At 42.9% G+C, this 21,617-nt stretch overlaps 1 protein-coding gene across 2 annotated transcripts in view; it reads left to right on the top strand.

The window, feature by feature from the left end:
- The window catches only part of Exoc2 (exocyst complex component 2), a 143,001-nt gene that overhangs the window by 80,747 nt on the left and 40,637 nt on the right, over positions 1-21,617 (top strand). For both annotated transcript variants that reach the window (XM_042278314.2, XM_042278316.2), the window contains 5 exons: positions 2,864-2,944; positions 3,500-3,559; positions 4,295-4,356; positions 6,579-6,645; positions 9,709-9,825. In XM_042278314.2, the coding sequence (XP_042134248.1) occupies positions 2,864-2,944; positions 3,500-3,559; positions 4,295-4,356; positions 6,579-6,645; positions 9,709-9,825 (387 nt within the window). The remainder of the gene's footprint in view (positions 1-2,863; positions 2,945-3,499; positions 3,560-4,294; positions 4,357-6,578; positions 6,646-9,708; positions 9,826-21,617) is intronic.

The following is a 21,617-nucleotide window of genomic DNA, read 5'->3' as shown; positions in this document are numbered from 1 at the left end:
GTGAAGGGAGGAGGGGACTGGACCTGCCTGGACTGAATCTACCAGGCTCTGCTGACTCCCCAGGGGAGTCCTTGCCTTGAAGGAGGTAGGAATGGGAGGTGGATTGGGGGGAGGGCAGGGGTGGGGGTAAGAGGAGGGAGGACAGGAGAATCCGTGGTTGATATGTAAAATTAAATTAATTATAAAATTAAAAAATATATAAAAAGGCAAAAAAAAAGAGAGAGAGAAAAAAAGAAATAGGTGTAGGAAGTTAGACATAAAGTCACCTTAATGCCCGTGCTTGATCTCTGTCTGAAATTAGTTTTGTACAAAGGAAAAAGAAAGCTGTATGTTCAGTTTGAGAAGGTTAAAATCCTTGTTTCATTAAAAAAAGAACAAAAACTGCCCAATACTCAGTCTTCCAGCACAAAACAGGTGCTGGCTTTAGAGCCTTCCTGGCCAGTAAGTCAGCATGCGCAGCCTCCTATGGCCTGCCCCATAGAGTAGAGCTGTGCTGGGTAGCCTGGCCATTGTAAAGGGACCCTGGAAAAATGACTAGACTGATTATTAGGGGAACACGGCTATAGTCTGTTTTTAAAACTGGATTTCTGTAGTGCAGTAATAATCATAAGATAATTAATTTTGTGTTTGACCCCACAGCACACACACACACATACACACAAAAAAGCCACATGAGTACACACAGGGTTAAAAAGAATAAACTCTGGGTCACATGAACAGACAACTGAAGTGGTGCATCTGAAGTCATTCTGCCTGCCTGCCTGCCTGCCTGCCTGCCTGCCTGCCTGCCTGCCTGCCTGCCTGCCTGCCTGCCTGCCTGCCTGCCTTCCTTCCTTCCTTCCTTCCTTCCTTCCTTCCTTCCTTCCTTCCTTCCTTCCTTCCTTCCTCCCTCCCTCCCTCCCTCCCTCCCTCCCTTCCCTCCCTTCCCTCCCTTCCCTCCCTTCCCTCCCTTCCCTCTCTTCCCTCCCTTCCCTCCGTCCCTCCTTCCCTTCCTTTCTTTCTAACTTGGAGAATTATTTTAGAACTAGAGCGGTTTTGATGACTTCTTATAGGTGGGTGACTCACTGACAACAAAGAGAGAGGAGTTTCTAGACTAGGAAGAGCAGTTATTTAGACTACTGTTTACTTCTGCCTTGACTGAAGCTGCTCTCTAAACTGTCTAGTATTTCCTGCCCATTCATGGTATTAATATGGGTGTAAAGATTTAGAAAAGCTAGTTCAAATCCTAATACAGGATGTCTAAGTGAGCACGGATAAGCACCAGCATCTCACTGCCCACAGGTGACATTCAGTTTTTTTCTCAGTATTGTGCTTGCTATTTTTGTTTTAATATCATAGATTGCTGTGCCTACTGTGGAATGTAGGTTAACTAAGCAGGTCTTCATCTGACTGTTCTTTCTTTGTTTTATAATCTTTGGGATCAAACCCCAGGCTTCCCACATGCTGGGCAGTAATGAACAATGTGACGCCTGATGCTTTTTGTGCATCTGTGGTTCAGCCTAGTCTCCCTTTCCCACTTCGACTTTAACTCACTCTTCATGGTGCCCCCAGAGGTTTCAAAGTGCATCAATATGTAGTGACACTAATACCAAGGCCCTATTTTAGTAAAGTAAACTGTTTTTGTTTGGGTTTTGATATATATGGATTTTTCTTCTGCTTTTTCCCAAACTTCTTCTAAAACCTGGTGGCTCTGATTCTTACTGCAGATGTCCTGTCCAGAGTGGGTCATTCAATGTTAGTCTATCTTGGCCTTGCTCAGAGCCTGTGCAAATCTTAGGTCCTAAGCCCACCTCTGCACTGGTGTTCAGTGCTGGCAATCCACTGTCCTTCCTGTGGCCCTCAGTCCTTGTGGTTTGCTGTCCCCTTCTGTGCCGTGATGTTTTCATACCTCTCTTTCCCTGTTCTCAGGACTTTGGCCACCATGTCTAGAGAGAAGCCCCTCCGGCATCATTCTTCTGTGAGCACTAGTGTTTTCTCCATGATGCTTCTTATTGTTTAACTTGCAGTCTATCAAAACAAACCCTGTGACTGTCATGTTGGTGTCTCTCAACTTGGAAAATCATGTAATGGGAATTCTGTCTATCAGATCCACTCATGTGAACTTCAAGTGAACACAGAACACAGGCACTAGGATATTGAGATCTGTTCCCACTTTTCTTAGAGTCCCTTTGCTTAAACATATGTGCAAGTTTTTTGTCTTTTCTTTTTTCTCTGTTTTTTTTGGTTGGTTGGTTGGTTGGTTTGTTTTGTTTTGTGTTTTTTTGTTTTTTTGAGACAGGGTTTCTCTGTGTTGCCCTGGCTGTCTTAGAACTTACTTTGTAGACCAGTCTGGCCTTGAACTCAGAGACCTGCCTGCCTCTGCCTCCTTAGTGCTGGGATGAAAGGTGGGCTCCAAGTTTCAGTTTTTGACCTAATCTATGTAGAAAATGAGTGCAATGACATATTTGACTTCAAGGATCTAGTACCCCTCCAGATAGTTGTTATCTGGTTTAATAACACTAGGTTTGATTGAACAATATAAGAGATGGCCCACCTAGAAAATTGAGCTCATACATAATATCCATGCAATATAGTCCTCAAATATGAATGCCTTGCATTTGCTCCTTGTCAGTTTCCCATGAAAAGAGAATTTTGATGAAAATATTTACTCAGTTCTAGATGAATTAGAAAAGCCTTAGTCTGAATATGTATCCCTTTTAAAACATGCCAATCTCAGCCTCAGTGAGTGGAGACTCTGGTCAAATCGCGTCTTTGTTCTTTTCTGTAACTCTGGGGACTTGAGCTTTCAGCTGTATTCAGCTCCATAAATACATCTTCATAGCTGGTGCAGCATCTGTTTTTAAGGAGGTTTTCTTTCTTTCAGCCATGTCAGTTTGAACAGAGCATCGTGCACTCCCTACAGTCACTGAAGGGCGTTGTTGAATGTAAGCCTGGAGAAGCCAGCGTGAGTTTCTGTTCTGTTCTACATGCTTTAGCTGGTCTGAGGAAATCCGTGCCTGGTAGGAAGGGACTGGGAGGCGAGGATGGAGGGGAAACTGTGGTTGGGATGTAAAAACAAAAAGAAAGGAAAAGAAAAGAAAAGTAAAAAGAAAAGAAAAGGAATTTCCTGCCTGAGAATCAGAGTAAACAGTCATTGATGTCCAAGAGCTGTTTTGTCTTCCCAGATGCACTCATTTAGTTACCTACATAAATGTGTTGAGTTCTGGTTCCAGGGTGGGCTGAGCAGTTAAAAGTGAGTCTGCCAGCTTTGAGCAGAGCAGGGTTCTTGTGGACTGAGGAATGACTGACTTGGGTATGTCAGCCAGTTGGGATCAGAACTACCATAGTAGGAAGCCACCTAAGGCTAGCCCTCGAAGTAAGGTTGATGACACCCGGGGGGGGGGGGGGGGGGGGGGGGAGCGGGCTTTCTGTGGTTTCGCTTTCATATCTAGTTTTTCAAGCAAAATGTTTTGTTTTCTTAGCAAATTTAGAACTTTTTTACCTAAATTCTTTCTCATAGGTATTTCAACAGCCTAAAACGCAGGAGGAGGTTTGCCAACTAAGCATCAATATCATGCAGGTAACTAAAAGCAGTGGTATAGACTCTGAAGCCATGAACTGATTTGTCATTCACCGTTGATAATGTTCATATCACTTTTAAATAAGGGTTCTTTTAAAATCTCATCTGTGTACATAAGCATTTAGAGTAAGTCGGCTATACAGATGAAGCTTAATGTAGGATTAGTTCTTGCTTGTTTTAGCAATACCTGTGTATTTCATTTATATTGTGTTCTGTCTATTTTCATGGTACTTTGTATTCATTTCCTTTAGATAGCAGAGTGAATTAAATAAAAATTGGTTGCTTATAATTCATCTAGAGTTGTAAGGTTGTTTAAAAACTTTTGGGTCCAATGCTTCATAGGTACATAAATGAAGTTGAGCATGTTTGTGAGTAAATAAGGAAAAGAAAAAGAGTCTTTCTCCTCAAGTGTATTCAAGAACATAACAATTGACTTAGACAAGGTGCTTTTAATATTCTGTCACTTATGGAGACATTGATGGGGTGTGTATATTTCTACTTCTTAGTTCACATGTACACACACAGACACACATACATACACACACACACACACACACACACACACACACACACACACACACACACCTACGCACCTACATTATTAGACACCTCTCTCCCCACCTCATTTTTTATGGGCCAGACAGTTCAGCTTTAATTTATATAAAATTGTTTTATTATTCCAATAGATTGATACCTGAAAACTCTTATCACTGAAACTTGCTATTTTTAATCCAGGTTTTTATATACTGTCTGGAACAACTGAGCACCAAGCCTGATGCAGACATAGATACTACTCAGTAAGTAAAAATGTAGTTAATCTCACTGATGCATTTAAAAGTAATATAATGTAAGACGTAAATTCCATACTGAGGTGGGGTCTCACATGTAATCTAGGTTGGCGTGAACTGATTATATGCTTGGGCTGCCCTTACTCTCTGCAGTCTTAAGCCTTCTGAGACCAGGCCCAGCCCTGACTCTTGACGGACACAAGTAGTTCTCTCCTAACGCTGTCACATGGAGCAGCACATAGTGCTGTTGTCCTTAGTTTCTAACATGCAGTTTTCCAGCTGACACTTAGTATGTGGCAGTCTTTCTGGATGACACTTGGCATGTGAAACTCCTATGCACCTAAGGTTCCTGTTTAATACAGATAGTATCAAAATAAGTGTTTGAATCTAATTTGCAATTTGAGAATTTTTCCGTTTACTTGTGTTTTAGTTAGGGTTTTTATTGCTGTGAAAAGACACCATGACCATGGCAACACTTATCAAGGAAAGCATTTAATTGAGGTAGCTTACGGTTTCAGAGATTCAGTCCATTATCATCATGATACAAAATGGTGGTGTGCAGGCAGACATGGTGCTGAAGAAGGAGCTGAGCGTTCTACAACTGCTCCAAAGGCAGCAGAAGGAGAGACTGTGTACTGGGTGTAGCTTGAGTATATATGAGACCTCAAAGTCTGCCCCTACAGTGGCACACTTCCTCCAACAAGGCCACACTTATTCCAACAGAGCTACATCTCCTAATAGTGTCACTCCCTATGGGCATTTAAACACATGAGTGAGTCTGTGGTGGCCATTCCTTTTCAAACCACTGTACCTAGCATTAACTTTTGCTTTTCAGTATATATAACTATCATCTCCAGTGACCAAATACTTTTTTTAAAGTTTGTGTGTATGTGCACATACCCAGTGTTTTTACCTGCAAGTGTATGCATGTTTGTGTGTGTGTGGGGGGGGGGGGACGGACTGGTGGCCAGAAGTAGATGATGATTGTTTGTCTCAAATATGTCTCTGCCATACATATAGGCTGGGTCATTCATTTGGACCCAGAGTTCACTGACTCAGCTTGTCTAGCTGGTCCATTTCCACCTCACAAATCCTGAGAATACAGGTGAGCTATCATATCCACCTGGTATTTACATGGATTCTAGAGATCTGAATTCTGCTCCTCGCATTGAGGGGCAAGCACTGTACCCACGGTCATCTCCCCAATCCCACATTTTTAATGCTTGTAGGTCATCTTTGACTTGATTGCATGTATTTGGTTCATTATCTCACTAGAACATTGTGTTACTATTTACAGCCAGATCTGTGATCTAGTTAAATCAGTCTTTTCTTATTACTTTAAAATTTCTGTTTCCTACATTGCTGGATTCTAATGGGTAGTGCAACAATTCTGAACTTTATCTTCTAATCATTCAAATATATCAATTAATGCTGTTTTAATTACCATTTGTTTATATCTCAACTCTTCAGATTGGTATCTTTTTTTGTTGTTGTTTTGTTTGTTTAGTTTGGTTTGGTTTTGGTTTTTTGAGACAGGGTTTCTCTCTGTAGCCCTGGCTGTCCTGGAACTCGTTCTGTAGACCAGACTGGCCTTGAACTCCCAGAGATCCTCCTGCCTCTGCCTCCCGAGTGCTGGGATCAAAGGCATGTGCCACCACCTCCCAGCTGTGGTTGGTATCTTTTTATTATCTATTTTGAAGTATTATTTGATATTCATCATGTTAGATGTCCATATGAATTCAAGTCAGTCAAGTTTAAAAAAAAAATTCTGCTAAGATGTCTCTTCTGATTCTGTTAAATCAATAAATCAATTAGTGGGTTACTTACCCTGCTCTCGCCTTTCACCTTTTTATGTTTTTGATTGCTTTTGAGTTATCAACTAATTTCTTAGCTCACCTGTAAGTAGGTCACTGTGAAAATGAGCTTCAAACCTTCCCCTGGAAATTCTGATAGTCAAAAACATTTTAATTATATGAATATTATTTGTCATTTTCCCATTGATAATTTGTTTTTTAATTTAATACAGTCAATTGAGTATTGGGAATACTTCATATGAGTTTTATATGGCCCAGGATAAGAGGTTGTCCTTAGTGCTTCCTTGTGATGTTAATAGTGAAATACAAAGAAAATGTACAGAAAGTTGCACAGCTATTTTTCTCAAAACATTTGAAGTCATTGCAGTTTTAAGTCAGTTTTAATTGTGACTATTCTCTTGTCTCTTCTGCATTTAGTCTTTCTGTTGATGTTTCTTCTCCTGATTTGTTTGGAAGCATCCATGAAGACTTCAGTTTGACTTCAGTAAGTAAAGTTCCAAACACAGAAAGTAAAGTATGTCATGTTAGAAGGAATGTCTATGGCAGTCAGCCTGTCATTTGAACAGAAAGCATCATCGCATGTGAGATGGACTCTTTGAACACTGAGGGACACTCTAGGACTACATTATGTTGTATAAAGATTTGTGTGTATTTCACACTGAAAAAAATCTTTAACTGGAGTTAAACATAATAAGACCCAACACATCCACTGCGTCTTGAGTGTTAAAAGCGCCTGGTTGTTCATTGGTGCTGCAGAATTGCCTGCATGGCCTGGGAGGAGGCAGAGGACAAGGCATTTCCTTTGTGTCCTTCGCCTCTTGAGCCTGATGAACTCTGCTTTTCTCTGCCTTATTTCTGCAAGTCTCCTGTTTTATTTGAATGTAGGTTACAAAACCAGATTCCTACAGGCAATCTAATAGAGGCATTTACTCAGTTCTCAGTTGGGGTTCTTCTTCTCAGATAACTCTAGCTTGTGCTAAGAAAAAAATCAGCTAGGACAAGTGGCAAGAGCTTAAGGAAGCCATAAAGTGGATTGGAACCAGGCTTCCCTTGTGAATCTAGGAAGGAAGTGGGGAAGTAGGGGTGGGGCTGGGGGAAAAGCCTTTGAAACTAAGACCCCAGCAGCCATCAGGGCCAACTATGCTTTTGTTTCCTTGGTCTTTTAGAAGCAGCCGAACTGATACTCAGTGATGACCTTTGTTCCCTTCCTACCTCCCAGCACACACCGTGGCACCCATCATTCATTTCTCAGCTGGTGTGTGGGCAGCCCTGATAGGGAGTGCTGCTCTGAGCCTCCCATCCCTTTTTAGGGGTAGAGAGGAGAGAAGGTGGCTCCATGGATCCTCCTCCCAGGAGGCTCTCAGCAATCTCCCAGGGTTTTGCACTTACTTTTGCTCCTCACAGCATCTTGACCTGTCCACTCACTTCCTAAGATACTCATTGGTTTCCAAAATTTGTTCCAGTGTTCTCCCCAATGGAGGGGGTCTCATCAGATCTAATTCCTCTTCTCAGAGGATCGAGATCCTCTCAGGGCTGTGCTACCCAGAATAAAAACTGGTTTGGTAAGAAAGATCTAGATTGAGAATCAGAAGAGTCTCCTTACTCAGTCAACCCTCAAAGGGCAAGAGTGTTCATTTCTGGTGCTGTCTGGGAGTACAGAGAAGTAATGTGTAAGGCCCATTCCTGCATATGCAGGGACTGCAGGGCAGCTGAACTGGTACGGTCAAATGCATGTCTCTCCACCAGGTGCCGACAAGCTTCAGATTAACATCCGAGCTAAGAACTAGACTGTGCCTTTCTTCTGTTCTTCCCACTTTCATTTCATACAGTGTTTCATCTGATGTATATGATGAACAAATTATACTTGCTAAGAGTTAGTCTTCAGATCACTGAAGTCGTTCTTCTCACTCTAAAGAGGTTTCATACATGCTGTAGTGGGGAAAAGCAAGTCAGGACAGCTAAGGACCAGGGCAGGAAAGACCTGTAGGCTCAGTCAGCTGGAATGGAAGTTCAAGTCTACATGAAAGAGTGGTAACGGATGGGTTCCAGCCAGTTGACACATTTGTGGGCTTCAGCATGTTGGGAGCGGCTGCTGGAAAGTCATTTACTTCATGCCCTATAGAAGGAATGTGTCTAGATGTGACAAGAGGGAATATGGCTTCACCATGCCCAAGTTGCTTACTTTCCAGTATTGTTTCTGCCATGTATTCACTATGGAAAAATAATGTCATATAGAGTATGACCTCCTCTGGCCTTTTTCATATTCCATTTCCCATCTAAAAGTCAATTCAGGGCCACCTGCAGCATTTTGTTGTCTGGGTTACTGTAATAGTTCTCCAATCTTGTATTTATGTCTGTTGATGACCAAAACTGGTGGTAAGTAGGCAGCATTGTGCCGGAAATAAAGATAGGAAATTGTAATAATGAAGTGAGATGATGTTGGGCATTTGGCTGAGCTCAGTACAATTACTAGAAGGTTTGCTTGGCTATTGACTTTAGAGCCTTTATTGACTTCAGTTCATGCCATAGTCCACATGCCTCAAAGAACACGATCCTGTGTTTTTCTGCATTTTTCCCCCTGGAGTACTTAACTATAAGTTACTCTGATTCTGCACAGAAAGAGTAACCAGCTGTGGGTGAGAGCTGTTCCTGGAAAGTGGCTTTGCCTTAGTTTTAGTCAAGGGTCTTGACTGAAAGCCTGGATGAGTCACCATTCCAGAGAATGCCTCCCACCTGCAGGAACACAAACCTGGGCTGCCCTACAGTGAACCACAGCAGCAGCAGGGCCATTCCTAGAATCTTATGTACAGATATAGTTCTTCTGAACTGTAGAAAGCCTGTTGTATTCATAGCATTGCTATTGCAGTCTAGTAACTTGGTAGGAAATTGTTTAGGTGGGTAAAGCCTTGAAGATGTAACAGCAAGAGGCTCTCTTCCCTGTTCCTTGTCTTCCTGGGGTGGGGGCGGGGAGGTGCTCAGAAACACTTATTCCCCATTCGAAGGAGGCTTTTCCTGAATATAGGAAACATTCCCACAGGCCCTCACAGGCAGAAACTCCTTGAGGGAACAAGGAGCCCTGCCTGCATATGGATAATAGGACATTGAAATGTTCTCAAGTTGTGAAAGATTCATAAACCACTTTCTGATAGTTCCTACATTTATGTACTTATTCATACTATCAATTTGTGTGGTCTTTGGTCTACACAAAATATTCAAGGAAACATTTGACTTTTTTCTTCGGGGCATATTGGACGTAGAACTCAGAGCCTTGAGCATTCTAGAGAACACTCATTGCTGAGCTGTACCCCAAGTCTCTGTTTAACTCTTCAGTGTAAATGTAATAATCAACAATTGGTGGAATTGTATTATGTTTTTCTGTGTGTCAATTTTAAGAAATAAACAGCAAGAAAATCAGGGCATTGGGTTTAACTGATGTTAAAGGGCAGACGCCTGTCATTACACTTACTGTGTGATCAGGGATCAGGGTTACCTTTTGCATTCACCAGTACTGTCAATGTAAACTTCTAATGGCCTGTTTGACTTTTAGGAGCAGCGGCTTTTGATAGTCCTGAGCAATTGCTGCTATTTAGAACGTCACACCTTCCTAAACATAGCAGAACATTTTGAAAAGCACAACTTCCAAGGAATAGAAAAAATAACACAGGTGAGTACTTTGGTATTCAGTAGACAAGTCCAGTGCTTTGCCACACAGTTTTCTCAGCGCCTCTTTGGCTCCCCTACGCTCCAATTCCTCAGCCGTCCACACCCATTACCCTCACCTGACCTATCAGGGAATGATTTCCTTCCTTGCCTGGAACTGTTAATGTAGCACTGCTTTTTTCTGGAGCAAAGCTTTCTCCTGGTTGAAGTGATTTGCTTAACCCTGTCAGAGCTGTTCAAAAGTCAGGCAAGACAATTAGGAGAGAAAACATCAAAACTAAATCTTTAAGAATCTTGCCATATGGCTCCTGTTGGGGTTAAACCTTTAGGCACTACTGACAGCACCCCTGGTCCTGACTGCAGGGAGACCTCTTCCTGTTAATCCAGCCTGTTCCTCCCCTCTTCCTCTCCCTGTCATTGAAGCCCTGCCTGACTGTTTAAGCCCGGGCATGCGCACATCCTGCTCTCTAGCCTCTGGCCCCTTCCTTCCTGGCTTAACCAGAACTTGTGTGTGCTTTGCGCTCCGCCTGCTGGATGTAGGCAAAAGTGTATGTGCAGATCGGTGGGCTGCTGTCATGTTTGAGAATGTTCACTCTCTTGTTTATAATTTTTCACATAAGCAGCAGAGGAAAAAATGAAGTACCTTGTTGTAAAGGTTGCTAGTTCCTGAGCAAAGTTTATCAGATTTCTAGGTAAAACTGAGCCAACTGTCTAATGCCAGTGCACTTTTCTCAGCGAAGAAAACAAGCAAGATAAGCATCTTGTTAATCATGTAATCAGTTTACTCTCAGTGGACGATCTACTTTTTATAAATGATGCTTCCAGTTCATAAACTAGCTTGGGTTTTTTTTTTTTTTTAGAATGAAAATGTCAGAGTGGGTGGCTCTGTCTTGTTTTCCTGCCTTTTCGTAAAGATTAATCACCCTGCTGATAAATGCTGTGACTTAAGGCTTTGAGGCCAAATGTCTACTTTATTTCCAGAAAATTTTCATGTTCATAATTACAAGATCTGTGGAAAATGGGTACTTTGTTTTTATTCAGTCATGCTAATGTGTCTATATAAAGAATGTTATTAAAATATGTGAAGTGATGAAGACTTGCATAGGTTAGAAGCACTGTGATTTTTCTCTCAGTTTTTGTGAAGGAATAAGCAGAAATTATGTTGCCTTCGTTTATACTGTTAAGCAGAACGAAGCTGGCGCAAAGGAAGGTTTCTGATTCCTTTTCCTATCTTTGTCTAAATCACAGAGAAAGGTACTATGAGGACCCAGGGACAGCTCAGAAGAAGCAATAGGGGTTTTGCCCACTCAGCATTGTTTTTAAAAATTACTTCTTGAATGTCTTGAAATTATTCAGTTGTGTCTGAAATGAACAGAGTAACGTGGTTTGGACCACAGCACACCTGCTCACTCTACTGTGGGCCGAAGCTCTTATTTCCATGGTGTCAAGCAGGTAAAACCCACTTGCTGCTCTGAAGAAAAAGGGTCACTCACAGCCCTTATTTTTCACAGTTCCCTTTCCAGTGACAATAACTCTAGATGCCTGCCAAGAAAATCATGGGGAGGTCACTGTGGACAGCCGTCTCTCCTGTTTCTGTATGGTGGGTCATGCTCTCTTAGAGGGTCTCTCTCCCATTGTCACTGGATGCCAGGCCTTCCTTCTCTCAGTTCCTACTGTGGGATGTGCTGCCCGGTGGGGCAGGAGAAGAGGCTTTTCCACGATTGTTCCTCCTCCTCTCTCTTCCTCCTTTCCTGCTGCCTTTCCTTTTCCCGTCCCAGTTTCTTATTGGTGCTCTGCCAGTAGAAGCCTGAAAACAACCGTTTCTAAAATTCCTTTCATCTTGTTTCTTAATTAATTGTTTAATTGTCTTGTTTCTTTTGTACATTTATTATGTTGTGCATGCCATGACCTTCCTGTGAGGTCAGAGGTCAGCTTGTGGAGCTCTTGCCCTCCTTCCACCATGTGGGTCCCGGGGCTTGAACTCAGGTCATCGGGCTTGGTAGCCAGCACCTTTACCAGCCCTGTCATCTCTCTGGCGCCTTCATTTTGTCTTTATCTTCAAAGTAGAGTTGATTTAATATAGAAATAGTATATACATAATCATGCTTATTGGGACTTTATTAAAATGTAATGATCAGTGACATTGAAAGGTAGAATGATTTCACAGATATAATTGTATTTATTTTTATGGTATTTTTCATGTGTATTGTTATTCATATGTATGTGTTCATATGGGGGGCGTGTCTGTGTAGGTCACAGGCCAACATGTCAGGGGTCTGCCTCTCTTTTCTCCCTTATTTTTTGAGGCAGATTCTCTCATTGAACCTAGACCTCACCAATTTGGCAAGGCTGCTTGGCCATCAAGTCCTGGGTCATAGGTCCTCACCACTGTAGCTGGGATTCAAGCTTAGGTCCTTATGCTTGTGTATGGAGCACTGACCCAGCTAGCCATCTCCCCAGCCCCTCGTATGATCTTATTTAATGTAGAATCTCTGAGAAGTAAATGAGGATGATATTTTAGTTCTGTGATTTTCATAGGGGCAGAGGTGCAGAGAGTGTGTGTGTGGACTTCACTTGAAAGTAGCAGGGACTTGAAAATAACTCTTTTGATTCCAAGTCCTGAGTGCTTCCAGCCTCATATTATATCCTAAGGCCAAGAATGGAACAGGTCTCATGATGATATACCCCAAGGAAATGAAAATAGGACATGAAGGTGATTGATTACTGTGTGACATTTTGACCTTGAGCGACACTGAGTGGTGATTCATTAGATAAGAATATATAAGCCCTCTTACCCTGTAAGGTTCTACCTTACAGCCGGCCCCTTGAGGACTCCACAGGCCTCTGTACCTTCTGATCACAGACAGCAAGTGCTGTGTGCCTAGAAAGTCCCACCATCTTCTTTTCGGTTTTTGAAAGACCTAACTATATTTTTGAAAAGAAGAAATAAAAATAAAAATCATCTTTAATATACTAGACAAAGTGTTTATTGTTGTTAATAAGACAGATTACTTCCATCTTGTTCATTCATCCCCCTAACCGGTTCCTACTCAGCTCCCCACACCTGATCCGTATCATATCACTACCCTGCACCTGATCAACTCCCCTCACTGGCTTCACATGAGACCCCAAGATTTGCAGACTCCTGGTAATAAATAGCCAGTTTGCTTTGGGGAAGATAGGTTATGTTTTTAACCATCATTTCCCAGCATAGTTTTTTTTTTCCGTTTATAAAAATGTCCATTTATGTGTCTTAATTTGCATGCCTTTTCCATTTCTATTGACTCTACTGTAGAAGAGATAGCTGGGGAGCATTTAGATACCAAGGGAGACACAGCTTTGTTCTGAGGATAGAGACCAAATATGATACAGATCAAATTCCTCAGGAGCATTGAGCGAGACCATCAGAGCTGTAGGGTTGATAACCCTTAGCATGTTGTTTTATTGTGGCTGCTATAATGATGTAATTCTAGAAGCCATTTTTGCATCTGTTAGATGCTAATTAACCTGAATCAGTCTTAAGAAAACAAACATCTGATTTAGGATTTGTATAATTGTAGATTCTTCCTGACTTGAGAATGCAGACATTGATCAAGTCTGGTATTAAATGCTTCTAACTTCAGAAACTCCACTCAGGAGGGTGAAGGAGACAGTTTTTTTTTGTCATAAATCCAGAGAAGATCCTTTATATCCAGCCACCAATTTAAAGTATTTTCTATTGCTTGATCCTTATGTACTAGATGTAACATAGTTCATTATTTTTAGCTTAACTGAGTATACTTATTTGATATTTTAAATTTGTGGCCCTTTGAATGTATTGATGGGCATGGATGCAGCTTTGTTTCCTTCCTGCTGTGTTATCTGTGTCTATGCTTGTTTTAGCTTTCCCATTTCTCCATCAGAGTACATTAATTAAGTTTTGCTAAGAAGCTATTTTTGTACAATAAATTACTTGTAAATTAACTCATCTTAGAGTTTAAGGTTCTCTAGACAAGTAAGTTGAGCAAATGTGTTCCCTCGTAGCAAATACTGAACTAAAATTTTTGACTATTTAGCTGCCTCACATTCACTCCTACGTATGGGAAAGGCAAAAAGATACATACATGGATAAACACACAGTGGGGGCTGAGGATGTAGCTCGGCAGTAGAGTAGCTTTGCTTGCCTCATGGTTCCATCCACAGTACCACAAGGAAAAAAATGAAAAAGTGTAGGAAATGAGGAAGGAGTGAGGGTGAAGGGAGAGGAAAAAAGAGAAATATACATTAGTCAAGTCAAGAACCTATCATTGACAGCGTAGTCTCCAATGCAGCTTTAGAAAAGCTTTCAGAAAAGGAGATGAAAGGGTCAGGCTCAGGACATGGTTTCAGAGGTAAGAGAGACTGGGTTGCCTTCTGAATCTTTACAAAGCTGTGAAGGGATAGGAACAAGTGAGTGCAATGACCACTTCTCACGGGGTAGAATGGGAGGGTCTCAAGTTGGAAACCTCTCATCTGAGCAGGTGAAAGCACCTATCTTTCACTATCTCTACAGCACTTGTATACTCTGAACGTGTGGTTTTTGTTTCCTCATCACCCTGGCACAGTTTCTTTTAGTGATCAGATCTACCCACAGCTTTACCATTAATGCCAGTGATGCCCAAAGGCATGAACCTTCCACCTCCTCCCTGGACTTGATGTCTGTTTCCTACCACACATCTTCACTAGACATTCCTAGTGGGATTTCAGAGCTTCTGACCAGCATCCCCAAGCTAAAGTCCTCTTTGTTTTCATGTCTTTCCTGTCAGAGACAGTCACCATTGGGTCAGCCAGCCAGAACCCTTTTCTTTATTGATTGATATAGCTGTTTTAAATGTTCGATGCTAATTATGTATATTTGTAGAGTACAGTGTGATGGTTTGATCTGTGATACATGGTAGAAAGATTCAGTCAGTTTAATTAGCATTTCCATCCACTCATTAACTATGTTTTGTGGTGAGAACATTAAAAATGTATTATCTGGGTAATTTTTAAAGCTAAAATACTTGTTAGGTACTCCATGCTGTAGTTCCCTGAACCAAATTCCTCCAGTCTGTGTAACTTCAGTCTTCATGCCTTTGATCAAATCTCTCCTTTTCTCATACCGCAGCCTCTCCTCCCATAGTTTCTGGACAGCTGTCTGCTTTGTGTCTATGAAACTGACTTCACAAAGATAACTATTCTTCCTATAGGTGAGATTACACAGTATTTGTCTTCCTGTGCCTAGCTTATGCCACTAACTACAGTGTCCTCTATATTTATAAGGCTGTGTAGTATTCTGTGTGTAATTACCACCTTTTCTTTATTTATTCATTTGCTTTTGTGGTTGTTTTTTCTTGAAATAAGGTCCTATATTTCAGTTTGGCCTCAAACTCAATATGTAGTTGAGGATGACCTTGACCTTCTGATCCTCTGTCTTCATCTCCCAAGTGTTGGGATTACAGCATACATAAATATAACCAGTTTTATGCAGTGCTGGGGACTGCACCCAACGCATGCTAGGGAAGCGTTCCACCAACCGAGTCACATCCCCAACTCTTCTGTATTCTTCTGCTAATGGGAATTGGTTTTGACTGCATCCCTCATGATACTTTATGCTGCACACTTGTCATCTGAAGCCCCAGATCTTCTGGATCATCCTCTACTCACTTGCACTCCTGTTCTTGTCTTGAGTCTGGCCTTTCTCCTCATCTGACCCTGTTGTGTTTCAAGAACCTGCTTTGCAGATGCATTTTTTATCCCCTCCCCCCTTTTTCCCCTGATATCCAACTCATCCTTCACAGAGTATCCAGTGAGCATCCAGAAACAAATCTGACTGTAGTTTTTCCTCCTTCCCATATTCCTGAGCCTCTCCTTGCCTGGAGAAGGAAACCTAAATGCCCCTGGCTTGTGCTTGTGGGGACTTTCATCCCTCTCCCAAACTTTAGAGTGCTGTCATTCACCTCATTTGATCCATCCGTCTTTCCCATTCATTTGTTCTTTCAGCCACTCATTCAACACCAGATTCCTGGGCTCTGTTGAAAGAACATTTGCCTGTGGCTTTCCCTGTCTGTGAAGAATGGCCTTTCTTTAATTAATCTCAGCTTGACAAAGTCTTGTTGCCCTCTGAACCACTGACCTTTTCATCATGTGACATTTCCTTCCCACCACTGGATGGTACCCAACCGTACACTCTCATTAGCTCATCAGCCATAAAACATCTCCCCTTTAGTCTCCACGGTGCTTCAGCTTTGTCATTGTTCATGGATCCTCATCACTAGTTCTCAGTACTGATTAGGGATGTTTCTTCAGCTCTTTCATTCATTATATCTTCACATGTGTCTCATCTTGCTGAAATTGACTGTTCATTAGAGTTATATTTCAGTTAGTTCTCATCTCTAGAAACTTGGTTTTTCTGAGGAGTAGCAAGGAAGGGAAAACAACTAACTTACTGTGGAATGATTTCGAACACCAGTGGTAGAGGTAATTGGTAGTGAAGTTCTTCACAGTATCCTTCAGATGGGGGTGAGGGGCTAAATCCAACAGTCTATGAAGGTTCGTGATCATGCCATTGAGAAGGAGACTGGAGCGAAGGAGTAAAGCCTCATCCTTGGGTATAAGATGGGTTACAGAACAGTCACAGAAAATGAATACACCATTTGGGGGGGAGCTATACTCACCACTCAGATTTAGTAAGTCCCTGAGACCCACTGCAAGGGAAGGCTAGTGGCCAGTTCTTAGATGGCCATTGACTTGCATCCTGTGTCATCCTCTTTGCTTTTTTTCAGTTAATAGTGACACCTCTTATTATCAATTAGTTTTTTCTTCCAAATTTATTTATTTTTTATATTTATTCACTTTATTTTACAATAATATTCAGTTGTTCCAAATTTATTTATTCATTTATTTATTTTGGGTTTTTCGAGACATAATTTCTTTGTGTAACAGCCCTATCTGTCCTGGAACTTGCTTTGTAGACTAGGATGGCCCCCAACTCACAGAGCCTGCCTTTGCTCCCAAGTGCTGGGATTAAAGGCATATGCTACCACTGCCTGGCTCTTCAAATTAAGTTTTGAAGATTTATCTTGCTGATGTATGTCTGTATATGCCATGTATGTTTGGGTGCCCACAGAGGCCAGAAGAAGGCATTAGCTCTCCTGGGGTTGGAGTTACAGATGGTTGTAAGCCAACAAATGAAAGCCCTGACAATTGAACCCTGGTCCTCTGTAAGAGTAGCAAGTGCAAAGCTTTTTAAAAGAATGACCTCGATTGACTTTTGAGTTTGTCCATTTTCTCATTGTTATCAGACTTCCTGGAATAAAACTGTAATAACCTCTTTTTAGCCTGCCAGTGTAGTGTATTCACTTTCATTTCTGTTATTGGACATTTCCCCCCCATTTTTTAGGGAGTAAGTGTGCAGGAATGTGTGTATGTATGTTCATATGTATGCAGCTATATTTGTGTGTGTGCAGGTGTGCATGGTTTAAATGTACTTGCATGTAGAGGTCAGGGTTCAACCTCATATGTCATTCCTTATGAGCTGTCCATGTTGGTTTTTTTGAGACAGAGTCTCTTACCAAGAACTGTTGCTCACTGATCATGCTAGGCTGACTGGCTAGTAATTTCCGGGTGTTTGCCTGTCTCAGCCTCCCCATTGTGGGTATTAAAAGTTTGTGTAACCACAACTGTCTTTTTATGGCCTGGATCTTTGACATGAGTGGCTTTCTAAGTAGATATATGACATTTTCTTTATCAACTGAGTGGTCTCCCAGCCCCAGCTTCATTTCCAGAATGGCCTTGCCAGGAACTTTGCTTTGCTCCCCTTCCTCCCTGCTCTTCCTTTTCCCTCTTCTCTTCTTCCCCTTCCTTCCCTTTCCCTCATCCCCTTCCTCCCCTTCCTCCCCTCCCTTCCTTTCCCCTCACCCCTTCCTCCCCTTCCTCCTTTCCCACCTCCTCTTTCATCCCTTTCTCCCTGCTCTTCCTTTTCCCTCATCCCTTCCTCCACTTCCTCCCTGCTCTTCCTTTTCCCTCATCCCTTCCTCCACTTCCTCCCTGCTCTTCCTTTTCCCTCATCCCTTCTTCCTCTTCCTCCCTGCTCTTCCTTTTCCCTCATCCCCTCCTCCACTTCCTCCCTGCTCTTCCTTTTCCCTCTTCCCTTCTTCCCCTTCCTTCCCTTTCCCTCATCTCCTTCCTCTCCTTCCTCCCCTCCCTTCCTTTCCCCTCACCCCTTCCTCCTTTCCCACCTCCTCTTTCATCCCTTTCTCCCCGCTCTTCCTTTTCCCTTATCATTTCCTCCTCTTCCTCCCTACTCTTCCTTTTCCCTCATCCCTTCCTCCACTTCCTCCCTGCTCTTCCTTTTCCCTCATCCCCTCCTCCTCTTCCTCCCTGCTCTTCCTTTTCCCTCATCCCCTCCTCCTCTTCCTCCCTGCTCTTCCTTTTCCCTCATCCCTTCCTCCACTTCCTCCCTGCTCTTCCTTTTCCCTCATCCCTTCTTCCACTTCCTCCCTGCTCTTCCTTTTCCCTCATCCCCTCCTCCTCTTCCTCCCTGCTCTTCCTTTTCCCTCATCCCCTCCTCCTCTTCCTCCCTGCTCTTCCTTTTCCCTCATCCCTTCCTCCACTTCCTCCCTGCTCTTCCTTTTCCCTCATCCCCTCCTCCACTTCCTCCCTGCTCTTCCTTCCCTTTCCCTCATCTCCTTCCTCTCCTTCCTCCCCTCCCTTCCTTTCCCCTCACCCCTTCCTCCTTTCCCACCTCCTCTTTCATCCCTTTCTCCCCGCTCTTCCTTTTCCCTTATCATTTCCTCCTCTTCCTCCCTACTCTTCCTTTTCCCTCATCCCTTCCTCCACTTCCTCCCTGCTCTTCCTTTTCCCTCATCCCCTCCTCCTCTTCCTCCCTGCTCTTCCTTTTCCCTCATCCCCTCCTCCTCTTCCTCCCTGCTCTTCCTTTTCCCTCATCCCCTCCTCCACTTCCTCCCTGCTCTTCCTTTTCCCTCATCCCCTCCTCCTCTTCCTCCCTGCTCTTCCTTTTCCCTCATCCCCTCCTCCACTTCCTCCCTGCTCTTCCTTTTCCCTCATCCCTTCCTCCTCTTCCTCCCTGCTCTTCCTTTTCCCTCATCCCTTCCTCCACTTCCTCCCTGCTCTTCCTTTTCCCTCATCCCTTCCTCCTCTTCCTCCCTGCTCTTCCTTTTCCCTCATCTCTTCCTCCGCTTCCTCCCTGCTCTTCCTTTCCCTCATCTCTTCCTCCGCTTCCTCCCTGCTCTTCCTTTCCCTCATCTCTTCCTCCCTGCTCTTCCTTTCCCTCATCTCTTCCTCCCTCCCTCCCTGCTCTTCCTTTTCCCTCATCCCCTCCTCCTCTTCCTCCCTGCTCTTCCTTTTCCCTCATCCCCTCCTCCTCTTCCTCCCTGCTCTTCCTTTTCCCTCATCTCTTCCTCCACTTCCTCCCTGCTCTTCCTTTCCCTCATCTCTTCCTCCCTGCTCTTCCTTTCCCTCATCTCTTCCTCCCTCCCTCCTTTCCCACCTGCCCTCTCATCCCCTAGCTCCTTTTGCAGCACCAGGTATTTAACCCAGGACCTTGCACATACTAGGCAGGTATTCTACTCCTGAGCTACATCCCACATTTTTCTTTTTTCAAAAAACCCATATACTTTGAAACCTATGTTTGGTATTAATGGTTTTCCAACTGAATTTGTTCCCTTCCACTTTAATTTTCTATTTTACTTGCTCCTTGGGAGTTTAAACCATTAATTCTAAGTCTGTCTTCTTTTAAACTTCTCTCTTAAACATCTGCAGCTCAAGTTTCTTTCCTCGCTGCCTCATCTCCACATGGGTTTAGGTATGACCCCTTTCTGTTGTCAGCCACTTTTTGCTTAAGAATTTCTTGTTGAGGGCTTGGAGGGGGCCATTCCTAAGGACCAGCAAGTCTTTGACATGCTAAGCATATGCTCTACCACTGAACTGTACTCCCTACCCTCTTTTAATATTATTTTAGGCCAGGTGGTGGTGGCGCACACCTTTAATCTCAACACTCGGGAGGCAGAGGCAGGTTATTCAAAGGGCTTTTTATCTCTGTTGAGTTCAAGGCCAGCCTGGTCTACAGCGCAAGATCCAGGACAGGCACCAAAACTATTACACAGAGAAACCCTGTCTCTAAAAACAAAAACAAAACAAAACAAAACAAAATTACTTTAAAGAATCTTTGGAGCTGGAGAGATAGCTCGGTAGTTAAAAACACTTGCTGTTACAACAGAGGACATTGGTTTGGTTCCCAGTACCCACATGGCAGCTCACAACTTCTGTAGCTCTACTTCCAGGAGATCTGATGTCCTATTCTGGGCCTCCGCAGGCACCCCATACAAGTGGTGCACATAGATACATGCAGACAAAAGACATAAAACAAAAACGTTTTTGAAACGAATACTTATTTAGAACTTATATTTCACTTTTCTAGGATGGTTCTAATCTTTTCGGTTTGTTTGTAGATAGTAGGCATGGAGGACTTGGGGAAAGAACCTGGATTCATTTTCTGCCACTGTTTTCCTTCTTCCCCAGTCTGATTTGTTTGACTCTAGGTCAGTGCCCTTTCTCACAAATGTATATGATACATTCCTTGAATGCTTTCATAACCAAATGTGCATTTCTGCACTTAGTTAAGGGATCGACATGGTTCTGAGTTTGGGTTCTTTTACTCCTGTAGATACTTGCAGTGATCTCAGGTTTGAGGATGGCATTTCAGAACTCACACTGATCCTTTATTCTCTGTAGGTGTTGCTACTTTCTTCTCAAAACGTGAAAGATTCTCACCTCCCTCTGCCCCATATTCACTTAGAAACTGAAAACTTGTAGCATGTGCCTAGATATGTAGTGTCATCAGTCTAGCTTGGAGCTCAGCAATCTGCTATAGCTCAAACTGGCTCAAACGCCAGTGAAAATGTCATCTTTGCTTGTGGAGTTGGTGCTCTTCTCTTGTTGCTCATTTGTCCCCCTTGACTTTCTGTGGGTTTGTGTTATACAGCCACCTGGAACCGTCTTCCCTGGTTCTAACTCCAGCTTTAGATTTCTCTGTGTGTCACTTTGTGCTTTGAATGACAAGCTGCTTGTCACTTCAGTCCCTTTGGAAATTATATGTCGTGTCTCCATAAAATCATGTTCTGTGATTGACTCTAGCTCCCTTCTGAAGGATTGTCATTGTGTTCTGTTCCTGCTGTTGCTCTCATCACTGGTTGGTGGGTACTTGGGTTCCTAGTAAGTACACTCCTTAGATGTGCATTCCACTTTCTTATCAGTTTGTTGAAGTTGAGGTATGGTGTTCCAAAAGCCTGTGTGTCCCTCGGGTAAATGGCATGAAAGAAGACTGGCCATGCTCCACTACAGAGTACCCTGGGCCAGTACACCTTTGTTGTCAGATGGTATCTTAGTCATTTGAGTGCCATTGAAACTAAGCCCACTCCTTAAGGCTGATGCCAACCTCTCTGTCTGCTTTGCCTTTACTGCCAGCAGGAGCTACAGCTGTCCTGTGCTGAACTATGCCTACTTCTGGGCCTCTGCAATACTCAAACCAGGACTCTCTAGTAGCATCTTTGGTGTATTGTTTGAACCACGAGGGAGCAAGACCTGTATTTTGTGTCTGTGTGGAGTAACTATAGTATAAATTCAGACTGCTCAGTGCTTAGACACATCTCAGTCTTGCCAATATGTGATTGGAGGATGCCAGGGTAGCCACAGATAGGTTATTAGAGCAGGATGCCTTGAAATGACATCACTGATGTGTAACACTGCAGTTGGTGCCCTTTGTATTGTAGGTTACTG

The sequence above is a fragment of the Peromyscus maniculatus genome, chromosome 5 (assembly GCF_049852395.1).
Source record: "Peromyscus maniculatus bairdii isolate BWxNUB_F1_BW_parent chromosome 5, HU_Pman_BW_mat_3.1, whole genome shotgun sequence".
Lineage (NCBI taxonomy): Eukaryota > Metazoa > Chordata > Mammalia > Rodentia > Cricetidae > Peromyscus > Peromyscus maniculatus.
This window is presented reverse-complemented; position numbering and strand designations above follow the sequence as displayed.